General features: G+C 36.8%; 2 protein-coding genes and 1 long non-coding RNA gene across 3 annotated transcripts; 1 reads left to right on the top strand and 2 right to left on the bottom strand.

Moving 5' to 3' along the window:
* Positions 1–812: 812 nt before the first annotated feature.
* On the bottom strand, positions 813–10,181 carry pfkma (phosphofructokinase, muscle a). The gene is made up of 22 exons (XM_082144613.1): positions 9,983–10,181; positions 9,111–9,184; positions 8,937–9,014; positions 8,493–8,682; positions 8,179–8,344; positions 8,026–8,070; positions 7,749–7,857; positions 7,158–7,253; positions 6,948–7,040; positions 6,717–6,842; positions 6,352–6,416; positions 6,177–6,240; positions 5,947–6,093; positions 5,287–5,357; positions 5,111–5,198; positions 4,432–4,584; positions 2,913–3,077; positions 2,747–2,808; positions 2,464–2,575; positions 2,263–2,362; positions 1,243–1,348; positions 813–1,152 (listed from the first exon to the last, which is right to left on the bottom strand). Exons 1-22 carry the CDS (start codon positions 10,071–10,073, stop codon positions 999–1,001), a joined length of 2,355 nt encoding a protein of 784 aa, XP_082000739.1. The 5' UTR covers positions 10,074–10,181; the 3' UTR covers positions 813–998.
* Positions 10,182–10,715: 534 nt separating this feature from the next.
* troap (trophinin associated protein) lies at positions 10,716–18,536 on the bottom strand. The gene is made up of 16 exons (XM_082144541.1): positions 18,384–18,536; positions 18,092–18,166; positions 17,291–17,510; positions 16,332–16,788; positions 16,067–16,197; positions 15,832–15,880; positions 15,512–15,651; positions 15,336–15,399; positions 14,215–14,345; positions 14,078–14,132; positions 12,352–12,419; positions 12,175–12,273; positions 11,976–12,083; positions 11,569–11,878; positions 11,193–11,368; positions 10,716–11,086 (listed from the first exon to the last, which is right to left on the bottom strand). Exons 2-16 carry the CDS (start codon positions 18,145–18,147, stop codon positions 11,012–11,014), a joined length of 2,139 nt encoding a protein of 712 aa, XP_082000667.1. The 5' UTR covers positions 18,148–18,166; positions 18,384–18,536; the 3' UTR covers positions 10,716–11,011.
* On the top strand, positions 14,341–15,318 carry LOC309480154. Its single transcript, XR_014199560.1, has 2 exons — positions 14,341–14,420; positions 14,457–15,318. It is a non-coding gene; the product is annotated as an uncharacterized lncRNA (long non-coding RNA).
* Positions 18,537–18,935: the final 399 nt, after the last annotated feature.

Genomic DNA, 18,935 nt, shown 5'->3' with positions numbered 1-18,935 from the left:
ATTCTGTCATCATTTACTCAGTTTCATGTTATTTCAAACTCCTCACTTTCTTCTGTGGAACCAGTGTGGAACACAAAAGATGTTAGGCAGAATCACTGACAGCCTCAGTTCAATTTTATGACATTTATTTCTACGCAATAAAAGTAACCGATGAGAGAGGGTGACTGGGATAATTTAAATGCCATTAGAATAGTATAATTTTATTCAGATATATTGATAGACATTCTTGCTTCTTCCCATCAAAATACAGATGTGCTTTAACAGGCAGACACTAATCAATCAAAGGCTCTTCAATCAGAAAAAAAATGTAGGCCTGAAGTTTAATAGTGTAAAGGAGCATTTCACCAAACTGGTGATTATTGTTATAATTTGAGGATGAAAATGAATAAACATACTAATGTAATAAAACAGATCAAAGATAATCTATTCATGACTGACATCTGGTGGTGAACATCATAGACATAATACATAGTTCTTTGACTGGAGACTTGTGGGAAAGTTTCTTTGTTAAATAGGAGTCTCCAAAAATTGTAATTTACACTATATACTCATTTAGTCAGTTTTGGTATCAGATGAAATAGTACGTTATGGTTTTAGTTGTTCATACTTATATTACTTATAAACATATTTATAAATAACACAAAATAAAATGTTGGTTTGCGTGTTTGTACCTGTGTGTATAATCACTGAGGGTTTACTAGACTAGAAAAATGCATGTTACTACATGCTGTTGCTGGTATATTGACATTTAAATCCCTTCTTAAATTAAAATACAGATACATATATATAAAAGAAAACCAAGGGCATTTGATAATAAGAGTATTTTATTTTGCAATTGCAACACAGTATTTCCATAAATACTATAAATACAAACAAAATGAAAGAATAATACACAGATAGGTTACTAATACACAGAAATGATCACCCGTCATTTCACACGATTGTTAAAATGCTCTGTGTAGTCAGTCACATCTGTCTGTCCTCATTTTTGCTTTTGATTACTTTGTGAGGGTCAAGTGCACTGGATGCTTCTTGCTTATGACATGCTCCATACTAGCATGTTCAGAGGTGTCCAGACTAATCTTGTACTTGGCCAAGATCTTCATAATAGGCCTCAGCTTCAACCACCACTGGCTCTTTGGAATACGATGTCTGAGCGAAAGAGATAAGAAATGAATTAGTGGGGTCACAAACTTCTGCATGAAATGCATTTAAATGCACATGATAAAGGAAGATTCTTACTCGAAATCTGTCTGTTCTTTCAATTCAGCCAGAGGCTGAAACACAAGTCCTCTCTTCCTCATGCCCAACACGCACACAGAGTCTGGGGTGTTAGCAAAGATTCGCCCTGTACAGACAGTCAAATCAGAAATACATGTTTTATTTAAAGGGATAATGTACAGCTTATATGTTGGGGATAATGTACAGCTGATTTGTGATCATTGTCACAAAATAATAAATAATAATTGAATAAAAATTTATATTACTTTGCGACTGACTGACTTAACATTATAACATGGCTTCTGACCAAATAAATACATACGTGGACATGAAATATTGATTTGAGAAGAAATTATTTTAGAATCGATCATCGGTCAGTAAGATTTTTAAATATTTTTGAAAGAAGTATCCTATGCTCACTAATGCTGCATTTATTTGACCAAAAATACAGCAAAAACAGTACTATTTTGAAATATTATTATTATTATTATTATTATTTTTATAATACATGTTAAAATGTAATTTATTCCTGTGATGGCAAAGCTGAATTCAGCATCATTACTCCAGTCTCACATGATCCTTCAGAAATTATTCTAATATGCAGATTTGCTGCTCAAGTAACATTTCTTTTTATTATTAGTTGAAAACAGTTCTGCTGCTGAAAAGTTGAGGAAACCATGAAGTGTATATGTAAATGTATATGTATATGTTTTATTTTATTTTTTTGGCTAAGTAGAAAATTTAAAAGAACAGCATTTATTTGAACATTATAAATGTTTTTACTGTCACAATTTAATGCATCCTTACTTGATAAAAGTTTTTGTTGTTTTTTTTTTTATAAAAATTTGTCCATTCAACTGTACAAAAAGACTGGCCAAATCAACAAAACTAACACAACAATTGCAACAATTTTACAATAATGGTGCATTTGTATGTGATACAAGCAACATGAATGTAGCAGTGGTTTCCAGCAGACTGATTTATAGCTTTGCCACGCACGACAGCAAATATAAGGAAATATCAGACTGCATTATTTCTCACCATGTCTGTAACAATCCTTTAATTTCTCAGTCAGCCAGAGAACAGCCTTAGCACCCATCTTGGTAGCAAAGTTTCTGTCAAAAGGTGTCGGGGTGCCACCCTATAAAAAGAACGAATGTGAGACAAAATACTTAAAAACAACTGCAAATAAATGTGCATTCTTAATACGTATTAAAATAAACAGGGCTTATTACATCTAACCTGCTGCATATGGCCGAGGACATTCTTACGGCAGTCAAAAACACCCTTTCCCTCCTCTGAATACAGGTTGAAGATGAAATCAGTGGTGTAATTGGAATTGGAGTTTTCATTTCTACAAGACATGTTCATTTAAAGGTTTATTTTGACAATTCATGTTCCACTATTATTTGCTGAAGTAACCGATGCATGCTAAAGATGCTGTTTTTAGTTATTCCTTTAAGAAGTCTCACCTCAAAGGTAAAAACAAACTAAAACAGTCTTCATATTACGAATACTGACAAACCTGAGAATTAGGCCTCTCTTAACAGTGGTCTTCATCTTCTCAACAAGATGTTCCACATTTGTCTGTAAACATGAATTATTTGGAGATATTCAAACTGAACAGTTCCGTTTTGAGTGATTTGATCAAGTCCATTTTCTTTGCTATTTGTTCCGAGTTGCTTGTTTACCTCCAAGTCACGAATGCCAAATTTCTCTTCATATATATAAGCAGCATCAGCACCTGCAGAGAGACCAGACATGGTGGCCAGGTAGCCGCAGTATCCTCCCATAGTCTCAATGATGAACACACGGCGCTTGGTTCCTGCTGCCGACTGCTTGATCCTGTCACAGGTCTACAGAGGCCTCATGTGAGGACACTACAGAATAACCATATACTGGGGATGCACCAGTATTACACTTCTGGCTGAAACTAATAAGCCAATCATTATTTTTCATGTTAATTTCAATAGCCGATAAATTATCGTTTTGTTGAAATAAATTAAAGATAAAACTCTTCAGGCAAGACACCTCAGGTGAATAGGGTAAATATTTAACTAATAGATATCACTATTGTTTTCCTAGTAAATTGATCACAGTACATTAGGACAAGTTTTCTTAAATGTTGTAAATATGCCAATGAGGAACAATTTTGCATAAACGTCCAGAACTGAAATCTGAACAATGGATAAAGCCAGGTTAAAAATTTGTTTCGTTTAGTTGACATTAGAGTTAAAGGTGGGGTATGTGATTTGCAAAACGGCCGGCAGATTTTGAAAATACACAACTCAAATGGTCCTACCTTCTTTCCTTTGACTCCACCCATTCAAAGAACATGGACATGGATGGGGGAGGGGGGGATGGTACGACCGTTTGATTGACGCACTTACTGTCCAATGATTCTAGGTGGTCTTGGAAATGATTGGCTGGAGTTTTTCGAGTCCTGCCCGTTCCACAGATGATTAAATTGCTTAATTTTTATTTCAGTGCTTCTAACTCAGTGGCTGTAAGTGGGTTAGGAATAGGATTTTAAGTGATTTTGAAAAAATGGCCAAAAAGAGAATTACATACCCCACCTTTAAGGGTTTTTACATTGGAGATTTTGGATTTCTGTATTCATCACTCAAGAAAGCTGTCAACAGCCATGTTTTTAGGAATAAAATGTTACAAATATATCAGGTGAATGATATATTAACTAATCCCTCTGTAAAAACCTTCAGATTATAGATAGAAATCAAACTGTAAAGTTTGGTGTATGCAAGGGCTACTGAAGTGCATGAGAAAAAACTCATTTTGAGAAATGCGCAAAGTTTTGTCATTGAAAATAAAGGCGCAAATAGATAGTGTAATAAAATAAACACTTAATTGTGTATTTTGGGGGTTTTCTTTCCACTAGTCTGAAAGAAGACAAGTTATAGAAGCAAAATAGCCCAAATTCTCAAAAATGGTTTTGCCTGTTGTGTCTTGCCATCAAGTCCATTCAGGCATCACAGCCTTATAATGTACATTATGTAAAATAGATATTCATTTTGAAATTTTCTAAAAATTACATTTAAGTAAAAACTAAATATTGAAATAAATAAATACATAACTAAATATATATTTTTTAAATGAACAAATTAATTTAAAATATTGGCTCATAATCAGTATGGTACTGATATATACTGTGCATCCCTAAAATGTAGACAGTGTGTGTGCTGTATCTCTAACCGTGGTAATGGTGTTAAGGGCGGTATCGGCGCCGATGCTGAAGTCTGAGCCAGGCACATTGTTAGATACAGTAGCAGGAATGATCACCATGGGAATACACAGCTCTTCATACTTCTCTCTGCCTTGAACCATCTCTAGTCCACCCGAAAATGCCTGAAAACGGGAATGTGAAGACTGCAGTTTTAAAGGGATAGTTCACCCAAAAATGAAAATTCTGTCATTAATTACTCACCTCATGGCGTTTCAAACCCGCAAGACTTTCGGTCGTCTTCGGAACACAAATGAAGATAGTTTTGAACAATATCTGAGGAATTTATGTCCCTCCATTGACAGCTACGCAACTACCCCTTTGACGCTGTTTATATGTGAATAAAAGCCTTAATTCAATCTGTTCATCATATAAAGCGATTATGTCTCTTCAGAAAATTGGGACTAAACCACTCAACTCATATGGATTTAAAGCGTCAAAGTGTCAGTTGCGTAGGCTGTCAATGGAGAGTACAGAAAGCTCTCAGATTTCATCACAACGATCTTCATTTGTGGTCCGAAGCTGAAAAAAAGTCTTAGGACTGACATGAGGGTGAGTAATAAATGACTGAATTTTCATTAACCCTAACCCAATAATGTGGCCTGAACAAAATGTGGACAGAATAGGACATGGACATATTTCGTCACTTGCCTCGAAACCCCCAATGATGATCAGAGCGTGAATATTGTACTTGGCAATATTCAAACTGATTTCCTCCATGTACTTTCCAGGTAACACTCTGCATTAACAGAAAAATATTGAAATCTTTCAAGTATTGCAGAACTATAAATGATGTAAAGTGAAAAATAATCTAAAGTGATCAGTACCTTTTGGTTCCCAAATCAGATCCACCTTTCCCTGTCCAGTCTCCAACAGTGTTCCAAGTGATGGGCTCAATCTAAACATTATATTAGACAGAATATGACAACACTACAATGGCCTTACAATGGATTCCAGGATTAAGTACTACAACATAGTTACCGGACATAGTTACCGCTTTTTAAAAAAGAAATCACTACTATTATTCAACAAGGATGCATTTAATTGTTCAAAATGGCAAGACACAGACTATTCTATTCCACATACTTTCTAATCCAAAAAAAAAAAAAAGGTAACACAGTTTTCACATAAAATATTATGTGGCACAACGTTTTTCAACATTGATAATAATAAATAAAAAATTATTGAGCACCAAATCAGCCTATTAGAATGATTTTTGAAGGATGTGACACTGAAGACTGGAGTAATGATGCTGAATATTAAGCTTTGACATCACAGGAATATTTTTTTAAAATAAATTAAAACAGAAAACAGTTGTTTTATTGTAATATTGTTATATTATCTTATATATTGTTATACTATCATATATAGTTTGAATGATATTTTTTGATCAATTAAGCAGCCTTGGTCAGAATAAGATACATAAAAAAAAAAAAAGTGCCAATCCCAAACTTTGAAACACTGCTCGATTCGTTGATGTTGCTTACCTTTTCCTGAGCCAGACCCTCAAAGCCATCATGAACCGCCAGCATGTTGTGACCCTGGATGAGTCCGATCCTGACGGCTGCACGTACTGCTGCATTCATGCCAGCGCAGGGGGCGCCCACGTTTAAAATAGCCACATTAATGCTACCCTGGCCAACAAAATAAAGGAACACATGATTAAAAATGAGAATAAAAAGATAAGAAATTAGAATAAATGAATGAATCTCCTCACCTTTGTCTCCGGGGGGCGCACATGAGCTAAGAGTTTATATGTGTTCCAGTTATTCTCAAAACTCCTGCAAACCAATCACTGAATACTATTACAAATACAGGTTTACAATGCTACTACTACTAATATTAATAATAATGATAAAACAAGCGAGCAAAAGAGACATTTCTGAACATACCTTCCCCTGAGTTTTACAGCATCGTCAAATCGACCCTCTTTCATTGCAATAGTGACATCCTTGGTCTATATTTTGAAGAAAAAACAAACAAGACAAGAAAAAAATCTATACACTCTTAGAAGAAAAGGTTCTACCGGTATATAGAACCTTAAAAGGGTTCTGTCGGGTGCTTCAGATATAAAACCTTTTTAGGGGTTACCATTTTGGGTTCATTTTATGGATTTAGTTTTAATGCATTATTATTATTATTTTAATTCATTCATTTTTTTAAGAATTGTAAGAATTAAACAGTTCGTAAACATCACTAGAAAAAAAAGTCATGAAATTATTATATATATTTTAAAAAAACGTATGTGTATACACACCACTTGCACACACTCCATCAGGGGGAGTCTGACAGCCTGGTTTCCAGAGAGACTGACCACACAGGCAGGAGTTTGTGGAGTGGCTTCTAGCAGAGCCATTACAGCCTCCACACCCATCCTACTGCCCTGATATACAACAAACATGCACATACTCATACGAAATACAAAAAGGGTGGAATATACAAAGGGAAAATGGAGAAAATGTGAAGGAGCGAAGAGGGAGGGACTCACTAGCACCCTGTCAAAAGCTGAGGGGGTGCCACCTCTCTGCACATGTCCAAGGATAGTGGCACGAGTATCAAAGCCCAGCCTCTTTGACACCAGCTGAACGAGAGCAGAAAAACATAATCAAAGTGCACTTATAGACAGCAGTTACATCACTATGCTAGAGCATCTCTTTCAAGAGCATGATTAGTATAGTAAGTTAAGAAGTTAAGTTACATCTTTCAGCTGGTCACAGGTGATTGCCTCCCCTTTTTTATTGATCGCTCCCTCAGCCACAATGATCACATTTAGACGAGAACCTGTATTTCTGGTCTGTTTGAGGAGAGATACAATTATGAATCAATGCAAAGTCTCCTTAAGTCTATATAAAGTCTTTGATTATTATCAGTACTGTGTTTTATGTAACATGTAACAAGATAATAATAGATATTGTAAGAAAATCTTGAATTAAACTATTTGTAAAGCCCTATAGGAAAAAAAACTTGTTTTTAATCTAGATTTAACCACAAACCTTACAACATTTAGTTAAATTTATGCTTAAAAAAAAAAAAAAGATTTCCAACTGATAAAAATAATACAATTAAGTTAAATAAAACTTTTTCAGTTTTGCTTTTCCAGTAGATTTACACTATACCGTTCAGAAGGTTCAGGGTCAGTACAATTTCTTTTAAAGAAATTAATCATTTTATTCAAAAACTTTTAGTCTAACCAATCCCAAATGGTTAAATATGTCAAGGATGTTTAACTATGTGACTGACAATTATATAATTTTTGTGTGTGTGTGTGTGGTCATCTATTGCTTTATACCTCAGTCAGTCTTCTGCACAAGTGCTCCTCCCAGCCGTCATCTGGGGGCATCTCAGGAATAAACACCCAGTCAGCACCGCATGCAAGAGCAGTAACTAGAGCAAGGTAACTGAAACAGACACACACACACATAATTCAATGTGAGATTCCAGCATCTAAACCATTTGATTTGGGTGTAGGGGGTCTGGGTTTGCTCTGGGTTTGGGTCTTAGAGGGTCTGTGCATATAAGCTGACTTCAGTGTTTAAGCAAACACACATACACAAGCACATTCTTACCCACAGTGTCTTCCCATGACCTCCAGGATAAAAGCACGTTGGTGGCTGTGGGTGAGAGCAGAGTTCAAAATCACAATTTAGTGATCACAAAAATTTAGTAATCACAAAAAAACAGTGATTGCTGATATTTGATCAATTACACATATTTGTGACCTTTGTGCTGTTGTGGTGATACTGTCCACCACCTCGATGATGCGATGTAGGGCAGAGTCTGTGCCGATGGTCATGTCCGTTCCGCAGAAGTCATTGTCGATAGAGCCGACCATACCCACAATATTCAGATGAGATGAAGCCTTGGCCTCTTCCTTGGTGATCTTACCTGTGTGCAGAGGGACAATTCAGTTTAATCAGAATTAGGGATTCCAGCCTTCAAGCAATAAAACAAATGTACACAGGCTATGTTTACATGATTTAATGTGCTTCAATAAATTGTTTCAATAGTACCTTCAGCACAGATCGTTCATTACCTTTGCTGATTAGATCTTTCAGCAAGTCATTCCACTCAGTACGAAATATGTTGGCACCGGTCAAACTGCCATCGCCACCAATTACACAGAGGTTAGTGATGCCCCGCTTGACGAGATTGCAGGCAGCCTTCAAACGCCCATCCCTAGTCTGGAAATCCATACAGCGGGCACTGCCAATGACTGTGCCACCCTTCAGACACAGAAAGAATTCAGACAATCAGGACACTACATAAAGAATAGTGCAAAAGAAAGAAAAACTCAATTTGGATGTTATCTTATCACCATCAATGACCAACACCAGTATCATCTTTAATCAGAATATATTCTTTCAGCATATTTTTTTTTTCATTTAGAAAATGAGTAGTGTTGTATTGTATTAGAAATGAACTTAAAATCCTAGTATAGGAATAATAAACTGAATGTCATCTGAAAGTACAGGCTCACCAGCTGTAGCATCATGGACACACTCTCCCATGTAGCGGGACGGATGTGATCCCCTCCGTCAACCAATCCCTGATAGCCCTACAAACAGCGAACAGACATGAAATGTAACAACATTGTTAACTGATATGATTGGCATCTACACGTTTGTTTTTATTCTTATAAAGTTCAATATACCTCATGGACAAAGAAGACTTTGGCTCCAGTGTAAAGACCAACCCTGACAGTGGCCCTCACGGCTGCATTCATCCCTGCAATAGACAAGAAAACCTCTGTCTGTTCTCATATCATAATCATATCTTTAACTGTAGAGATACAAGAAGCTACACTGGGCTGCAGGGAAAGTAAAGAAAGATACCTCTTGACATTTCATTCCACAGGTTGAGGAATTATGCGAGTGTCTGAGATAACTTAATTATGTGAACTCAACAGTAAAGCTCAAGGTGTTTTAGAAAAAAAAACCTTACTCAGTGTCTCTAGTTTCAACATTTAGCAGCTGTGGAACAGCCTGCTACTCTCCATAACCTCATGTCATTTCAGAAAAAGGTCACTGGAGATAAATTTAGCCTTCAATTATGGAAATAGGTAGACAGGGTACAAGAGCTAGAGGCTAAAGCTAAAGGCTACAAGAGCATTGACATTAATGGTCCAGACTTGAGCAAATCAAAATACTACAGAAGATTTATTTTTGTTAGTACATTTTGTGTACATGCTTCAGAACATGTATTTAACTTTTACGGCATTTTATTTTATTATTATTTTATATAAATATTATTTTTTGTGGCATTTATTCAATTCAGTACAATTCTTGTTATTTTCAAGTCCTCGCCATAGATTATATATGTATAGAAAATGTCTATAAAAATAGTAATAACTTTACCATATCTGATCAGAGGGGGAAACCCTCTTTTGCATTAGGTATACTACAAGCATACTCCAAAAATTGCACCAAAAGTATAATGATCTAATTATCCACACAGGAATGTTTTTTACCACCCTCTTGGAAACCACCATATATCAAAAAATCTAAGAGGCAGATCATTACTTACCCTGGGCATCACCACCTGACGTCAGTACAGCAATGGCCCGACCGACCCCCATGTTTGTCGGGTCCACCACAGCTGTGTTTATGTTTGACATGGTCCAGGAATTCCAGAAATTGGTGGCAAAGGGAATTGGAAAAGGAGGCAAATGAAAGACGTGCAAGCACCGTCTCTCAAAGCAAGGGGCTCCAGAAGGAAGGGTTTTATAGGACAGTGTTCCAGTACGTTGTGCCCACCCCCTGGATTTCATTTCACAAATACCACAGTCACACACCCCCTGACTCAGCTCAATATAAAGTATCAACTTGAACTACACAGCAAAGGTTGCATGCTCAATAAATAAAAGTTTTTTTGATCAAGTTTACCATGTCTCAATGTTACATAGTCTTAATGTTATGTTTTATTTGAGTATTTATTTATAATAGATTTAAATGTGGCTTGACTAAAAACCAAGACTTTACATAATTGAAATAATTTGATGTAAAATAAATTACATAATGTAAAATGTAATTTTTTTTTAGATCTCTTTCACAAAATAATATCCTTAATGGATTTATATACTTTAACGTTGTAAAGCTGCATATCACAAAAATAAAGCACTCATTCAGTATGTATGTATGCATGCATGCATGCATGCATAAATAAAAATCATAATCATTTGTGATTGCATGTAGAACCTTGTATGATTCAGGAAAAGAATGAATGATTGAACAAATCGAAAAAACTTAATGCAAAACTTTGTGTTTATATATATAGATTTATTATAAACTTTACACAAGAGACAAGTTGAAAGCACACAGTGTTTCTAGTTATTGACAAGTTTAGTGTAAAAATTATGAAAGTGTTCAGTATACAAAGAGTTCAGTCATGCTGTCAACAGTGAATCCCATCAAACATTGTATCTGTCCAAGACTTTGCTGATCTAACTGTATGACAACATGCCATTTCAAAAGTATAACTAGAAATACTGTTTCAGACGGTATTACATAACTTTACACAGACCTACTCAAGAAATATGCAGTGGGACATCTGCCTTTAAGCTCTGATTGAGGAACCAGAAGGGACTGGATTCAAATGTACCGGTGAGGACAGGCCAATGGGTAAAAAACTCTAAAGAGAGGACAGAAATAACAAGATGCATCATCAGCTCATGCATATTCAACTTGACAACCAGCTTAGTTTGCTGTGCACAATTCAGAACAGACCAATCACTCACAGAACAGTCTTTAAACAGAAGTGTGGTGGCCACCGGGTTGTCACAGCGGGGCTGCAGTGGGCAGGACAGCAGGCGAGAGGTGTACGTAGCACATTCCTCATCCAGAATCATCTCCTCCAGAGGCGTATGACGTCGCCGCAGAGCAGATACAGCGGTAGAGTGTATGACGGTGGGAGCTACACACAGATGGACACACATTACCAACATATCAGGACACATTTAATGCAGTACACACTACTAAAAATGCTTAAAGTCTTCAGGATGTCTGCTTAAGCATCATTAATTACAACATTAGACCAATATGGTCATTTACACCACAGTGTGGAAGAAAACAGACAAAAAGGTTATTTATTTTCACTTTAGATGGCATGGTTACCTTTTGATTGGCTTTGTTTAGTCAGGTCTAAGCTAGGATTGATCTGTGATCCATTTCTTTGGTCTGATAGCAGTGGTAGTGTGTTATGGGATGTAGGCCGGTTTACACAGAACTGCAAAGTGACGTCTGCTCCAGTGGTCTTCAGAGTATCCTGAGACCGGTCTGGTCCAAGTCTTTGGCTTGATGAGAAAACAATGACTGACCCTCTGTGTGCTGCTTGTATGAACGGCTGGGCTGGTTTCTTGCCTCTGTTCTCAGTGTGGCAATGATTTGAATCTGAATTTTCTTTCATTCTTGACTGAGCTTCAGCCTGAATGAGGAAAAGTCAATGTGAGATTACTTTTAAACCATCAAAAAAATTGACCAGTGATGCATTAATTGACGTTTTACAGTTAAAGCAATCATACAGTTTGGTGACTTTTCAGTAATTGTTGCAAAGTAACGTCATCTTGGTCAATCCGGTCATCGTCCATCTGCTCTTGGTCCTCAAATAACCTCTGAACAACATCCTCCCCCTACAACACAATCAACACCCAGTGTTAACCTGCCATTCTATCATGAAGATCAAGTAAACGACAAAGGTTCTGCATCATGGGCTTGTTTTACCTCATGGCACATCAAGAGTCCAGTACTGGGGTCGTGGGCTCCACGCAAACCTGGAGAGCCCCTTAAACTGGACATCTTTTGGCCGGTACAGAGCTTCCTCTGTAAACAGAAACAGTAAACATTAGCCTGGGATAGTTTCAAAACTAAAAATACAAACCAAGACAAGAGAACACTCACCATTGACTGTGGTTTGGTGTTTGCAACCCGCTGCGGTGTCCATTTCATCACTGGAGTTCTATTTGCACCTGCATCACAACAGAAAAACAGTGACAGAGATGAAAGCATGATGTTGAAGGATAAGGAACACTGGAGATTAGCTATGTTACCATCCAAAGTTGCGAATATTATGCGCAAAATTGGAATATAAAAAAAAAAAAAAAAAAATCCAAATCAAGTAGCGTCTCCATCAGTCGCTGTCACTTCCTGAAAAGTTGGCACAAAATATCTGTAATAAAAACAGAAGTTGCTGCAATCTGGGAAGCCACTTGCTCTTTTATCATACATCATAAATGACTTGTGTCTCAGAGCGCACAGACAAAACACAATAAACGCTGTCATGTTATCTTACGATTGGATGCAATCACGTGAGACCCTTCTGGGAGAGAATTAATCCAAATCATTTTGATGACAGATTTTGCCTCAGGCATTTCAGAATGATCAAACCAACATTTGAGATGCTGTGGAATGAAATTTGTCTGCTGGTTAGTCCAGTTATCCAATCACATCCACTGTTAAGGCAAAGTCATGTGAGTTTTTTGTTGCACATCGAGGGATTTATTCAGAAAATGTGCTTCCATCGTAGTTTAAACACATCTTGGCATTTCCGTCCAGCTTTTTTAATAGCCTGGGGTTCCCCATGCTGCCTTGCGCGCAGAGCTATTTATTCACGCTGCTAGGCAGCCTGGACACCATGGACCAGATTTTCCCCTCAAAAAGGGAACCAATCACAGAACGGGGAGGGAGCAGCAAGACGATGACGACGTCTATGCGACACACCGAAGCAGTTTGTTTATATCTATGGATCCAACATGGCATCAGATGCGAAGTTACCTTTCGATGCAGCCTGTTCACACTTAGCGTCTTTTTTCAAACTGCCAGCGTCTGTTCTACATTATAACCCTATGGAGTAAACCGTTTTTTCAAAAAAGTCCTGAGCGCTTTTTTAGACGCCACCGCCGGCGTCTTTTTCTGCAGCTCAGAGCGTCTTTTTAAGTTGAAAAAAGTTCAACTTTTCTGAAAAGAACGCCCTACGTCAAGCGCCTTTTTGACAGCTGACCAATGACAAGCGAGTAGCGAGACCTGTCGTTTCCATAACAACAAGAACAACTGTCTGTCGTGCACCCACAAACGTCTTTGTGAACCGACATTCTCCTCCCCGGTAACTTCAAAAGCCAACGCAAGAGCCAACTTTCTCTTTCTCGACATTTTTTGCATCACACAGCACTAGGCTACTGTTGCAGCTGTTGTTATAGCAACAAAAGACGCGCTCGGCTGCTATTTGTAACCGAACGCTGCCAGCGTTTTTTTTTGCTAAAAAAACGCCGTTGTCAACTTTTTCTTGTCAAAAAAGACGCTAAGTGTGAACATAGCCTTAGTGTTTAGAACGCAAGTTTATTTCGTCTTCTTCCTCGTCGAATTTCTGTCGCTCTACACACGTCATCTGGTATAACTGAAACGATTGGCTATGAGCTACGTACAGGCGCATTTGATAGACATTCGTAGCGCCCAATAAACGGCTCTGGGCATTCGTAAACCACGCCTCAAATACGAGAAAATGAACATGTGGTTCCCAGACCACATCTCAATGAGACGAGGTCTGACGTTAGCCAGGCTACTTTTTTAATGCAATTTCCCAAAATGAGCACGAAAAAAGGTGGACGGAAGCATAGCTAGTGAAACTTACAGTGAGCTGCTGCTGCGGCTTCTGGTTTATTCTTCTTCACTGGGACTCTCTGGGCCTGAGATAAATAAAGTTCCATTAGTAAAAATGCCTTAATTTTAGCACAAAACTGAAAGTTGAATCACTCTGAACAGACTCACAGAATAAAAAGAGGTTCCTCTGCCAGTGGGACAGATTGAAACCCTGGGTGTTGCTCCAGCAGCCCACACACCTTCATTCCTTAGAATACTGCACAGGGCTGCAGGGTCAGGGGAGAAGGACACGGCACTTCCTAAAGGATCACACGACATCCAAATCAATCTCATTGGATGAAAAGTTCTGTAATATTTTTATAACAGAATACACAGTACAAAAATTGTGAGATAGATAGAGAGATAGATAGATAGATAGATAGATAGAGAGAGAGAGAATCGACCCACTGTTTACAAAGCGAATATGCAAAGACTAAGTCAAACGGCATTTACCAAAAAAACAAAAAACAACGATGTCGGACGATTTTGTAACACATGACCTTTCCAACGTGATTACGTAATGCGTGCAGTCATGGACGCGCATCCAGAGCTAGTGCAAGACAAGCATTTGTGGTTAAAGTATATACATTTTATTGTTGTTGAAAATAACCATTTGTTTCGCTAGATAAGACCCTTATTCCTCGGCTGGGATCGTGTAGAGCCCTTTGAAGCTGCATTGAAACACTCCTGGAAAGTTTTCCTCAAAAACCTTAATTTCTTTTCGACTAAAGAAAGAAAGACATGATGAAACATCTTGGATGACATGGGGGTGAGTAAATTATAAGGAAATTTTAATTCTGGAATGAAATAATTGATCAAAAGTGACAGTTAAAGACATTTATAATGTTACAAAAGACTTCTAAATAAATGCTGATATTTTGAACAAAGAAAAGAATGAATATAAATAATAAAAAAATTGAGCAGCACAAGCATAATTAACATTGATAAGAAATATGTGCAGCAAATTAGAATGATTTTTGAAGGATCATGTGACATTGAAGACTGGAGTAATAATGCTGAAAATTCAGCTTTGCCATTACAGGAATAAATTACATATTACAATTAATTAATTTGTAACATTTCATAACATTACTGTTTTACTGTATCACTGTATTCGATCAAATAACTGCAGCCTTGAGCATGAGACTTTTCAAATTTTTTGGGGAAAATACTGACGCCAAAATTTTGAATGCTAGTGTATAAGACTAAATAGTCCAGCTAAAATCACTATGATGAACAAAAATACATACCTGTAGTGCTTTTGGCCTCCGCTGGAGCTTCTTTTTGAGTCTTTTTGACAGGTACTCTTTGAGCCTAAAGTGGACATGGTCATGTCTATTTCACAACATATTCTGCCTAAATGGACCATTTAGAAGTAAAATATCATAATCACTGTATGAATGACATTTCGCTGGACTGGACTCACTGAATAAATAGAAGTTCCTCTGCCAGTGGGACAGACTGATACTCTGGGTGTTGCTCCAACAGGCTCCTCCAGTCTCATTCCATCACTCTGTAGAATACTACGAAGTGCCGATGGGTCAGGGGAAAACGGCCCAGCTTTGTCTTGAAATGAAAGGAAAATTAAATTAAAAGCTCACCCTCTATGGACGGTGAGAAAAGTAGGGCCTGGTTTCACAGACAGGGTTTAGATTAAGTCAGAATTAGGCCTAGCATTTTAGTCTGGGACTAGGCATAAGCCTGGTCTGTGAAACCGGGAGCAAAAGTCTTTAAAGGTGAACTAACCTTCGGTGCCATCAACACCATGATGACTCTTCTTCACAACTCTTTGAGGCTAAGAAAGAAAAAAAAAAACCTGAGTACCAACTATCCAGAAACATACAGATCAACATAATGCTATCTGGAGCAAAAGATGTAACATTATATCATCATACTAGACTGAAAAGACAACTGGCATGATCATTATGAAGGGTCAGCAAACAATTTGGTTTCATTATGGGGCTTTTCTACAATTTCTAACCACATGATTGGAGGATCCCAGTCCAGGGGGGCAGGTAGATAAACGCAGCATCATGCATTGTGCTCCAACAGCACTCGATCCCTCACATGGAAGGACATTGCGTACAGCTGATGGAAGATTTGATGATGATCCTGTACTCACATGCACATACATCAATGATAAACAACTAATGAATAAATTAAACAAAGAACCATGAACACTTAAGACAATTTGAACATTGAATTGATTGACACAATGAGAAAAGATCTGATAGTATGCCACTCACCTTTAGAGCTTACATGGCTTTGTGTAGTTGAAGGGACAGTTTGGAAACAGTACTTGTCCTTTGGTGCTTGATTAAGCTTAGATTGTCCAAGAGTGATGCTACCTAAACGTGAACTTAAATCAGTGTGACTGCAACATCTGGATTCTTGTGAAAGTGGGTGAACATCAGTGGAGTTTTTATTTAATGCAACATATTCTACATGACTACCAGGCTGCAATCGCTGTGACTTGTTTGCTGGAGCCCTGAGGACACCTGGTGTAGTAGCCGTATGGCTCTGAGTTTCAGTTTTGGCACTTGGATTTAAGTTCCTCACTTTTGCCACAGGTGTTAGTCGGGCAGAATGCGTCAGAGGCGCTTGTTCTTGAGGAATGTCTGTGTTTCTCTGACCACGTGAGCGTGACTGGGACAGATTGAAAGGAATGGGTTTGGTGCAGGTCCTTTTTTTCAGCACTTTACCCTAGGGACAAAAAATATATATATAATAATAATAATAATAATAATAATAATAATCATTATGCATGTAGCAGTGTTGTTATTGATAAACTAAAACGATAAAAAAAAAATTGGGGTTATTAAAATAAAGCTAAAATAAGATCAAATATACTATATTATATATATATATATATATATATATATATATATATCTAATATAGATATTAAAATATATACTATATTAGAAAAATATAAACAAAACTTTCAACTGAAATAAATAGAAGTTGAAGTACTAAAATTACTAAAAATAAAATAAAATAAATAAATAAAAACTAATACAAAGCACAAATTTTTTTAATAATATTTTGTCATTTAAAATTGTAATAAATACTATAATAGAACATAAATAATATTTATGTGGTCCGATTTTTTTTTTTTTTTTTTGGTAAATTATTCCTTTAAAATTACTTGGTAGACACTGTAATTTATTTCAGATTTGTGTAATGATCAGAAACGCTTGTCCTTACCGTAAGAGGCCTCTGTTCCCATCTGTTGAGACTGGGATTTTGGGAGAGCTCACTTTGGGCTGGTTGCATAGATTTGGCGAGGACTGGAAGCCTGCTGACAGCTGTCAGTTTATTGACTCCTTTTCCAGTTTCAGCAGAAGCATTGGGGTCCAGATTCTCAGATCCTCTTTTAAAGGAGGTAGCACTGAGCTTAGTCTTGAAATCCTGATTCATCAAGGTCCTAATTGCATTGAATATAATGGATCAGATATTAATAAAACAGCAACACTGTAAAATAAAACAGTTTATTCAGTTTAGATAATTTAATGGGTTTTTTTCAGTAATTGAATTGACAAAAATAATTCCAAAAAATTAAAAATGAATATTGAATAATAAAATAATAATGATGAAGACAGTACAAGGAGAATTGAGGGCTTAATTGTCCTGAAAATAGTTACAATGCAAAATAGGTAAAATATGATTTATAATTTCTCTTATTTTATGTACTAAAATTGAAATACAATTTAATAAATGTTAAAGAATAGACATAAAACAACAAAATTACAAAAACTTCAACTAAGATTAAAGTGAAAACATAATATTAAAAAAAAAATAAAGAAGATAAATAAAAACTATAATGGTGTGGTATCTCAAAGATACTAAAATAACACTGCTTGCCATGGACATTTCTTGACAAGTGTAGGAAGATCCGCCCATATAATTACAGAATTACTTGCTACATTGATTAAAGACATACATTTAAAGCTGTTAAACAATTTTTTCGTAAATCATAACGTTCCAGTGAATGATCCGCTCACTCACCCTGGTTGATCCTGCTGACTTCTGTTCTGGGGTCGCAGAGGGTTAGAGGACGCCATCTCGACAGGGATTCAGTGCCTGTAACAAGACAGATCTTGAGAATAATAATAATAATATTTTTTTTCCCTTAACGAAGAAGTGTTCGCTCAATAATAAATAACACTATAGCAATGTACAACATCAGAAAACAGCAAAGTACGGTGTACAAACTAAGTACCTAACTTAGTTGTTAACGTTATGTATTCATGTGAATAAATCGGTAGGCATATCATTTTACTAACACACACATACGTACCAGGAAATTAGCTTATATCTAAAAACTGCAGCTTCTTTTATGTTGTTTTCAAGCTACAGGACTTTCCACATCAAGCCACTCTTCACTGGCTCAGGGAAAACGCTCAGTACCTCAATATAGCGTGTTGACTTCCGGAGTAGTTTGTAAAAAGCGCGCATTTTGACTGGCTGACGGAGACGTGCCATCAGCCAATAGCTGACCGTCATTGACACCACTATGGCAACAGAGATGCGGCTTTAAATCACGTGACTCCCGTTTTTTTCAATTTGCAGGGGTTCATTATTTTTAACGTCTGGCACACAATAGAAATATAGACCATTGAAAGAGACAAAGAAGCGGGTAAATGCTGAGTTGACCCACTAAGCGCGTGAGAGACTTGTAGATAAAAATAGGCTTATAAAGAAAAGAAAAAAATGCAAACAATTTTTTAAAAATATTTTTTAATAGAGGTCATTTGGAAAAAACTGCTCAAGCCGTTTCAAAAACCAAAAGACAACGTCCAATTATAAATATTAAATGGGTTGAAATTTGACTTGGTTTTTAAGTGGTCCT

The sequence above is a fragment of the Leuciscus leuciscus genome, assembly GCF_965113295.1.
Source record: "Leuciscus leuciscus genome assembly, chromosome: 18".
Classification (NCBI taxonomy): Eukaryota; Metazoa; Chordata; class Actinopteri; order Cypriniformes; family Leuciscidae; genus Leuciscus; species Leuciscus leuciscus.
Note: the sequence above shows the minus strand (reverse complement) of the source record. Positions and strands in the feature narration are given on the sequence as shown.

What these genes read in the sequence shown, in the direction of transcription:
- troap (XM_082144541.1), bottom strand. Translation starts at nt 18,147, where the DNA reads ATGGCGTCCTCTAACCCTCTGCGACCCCAGAACAGAAGTCAGCAGGAT. An exon ending in GGGAACAGAGGCCTCTTACG is followed by an intron (nt 16,789 to 17,290) that starts GTAAGGACAAGC and finishes TTTTGTCCCTAG; the next exon opens with GGTAAAGTGCTGAAAAAAAG. An exon ending in GACTCTTGATGTGCCATGAG is followed by an intron (nt 12,084 to 12,174) that starts GTAAAACAAGCC and finishes ATTGTGTTGTAG; the next exon opens with GGGGAGGATGTTGTTCAGAG.
- pfkma (XM_082144613.1), bottom strand. Translation starts at nt 10,073, where the DNA reads ATGTCAAACATAAACACAGCTGTGGTGGACCCGACAAACATGGGGGTC. An exon ending in TTGGCATTCGTGACTTGGAG is followed by an intron (nt 2,809 to 2,912) that starts GTAAACAAGCAA and finishes TCATGTTTACAG; the next exon opens with ACAAATGTGGAACATCTTGT. An exon ending in AAGAGAGGCCTAATTCTCAG is followed by an intron (nt 2,576 to 2,746) that starts GTTTGTCAGTAT and finishes CATGTCTTGTAG; the next exon opens with AAATGAAAACTCCAATTCCA.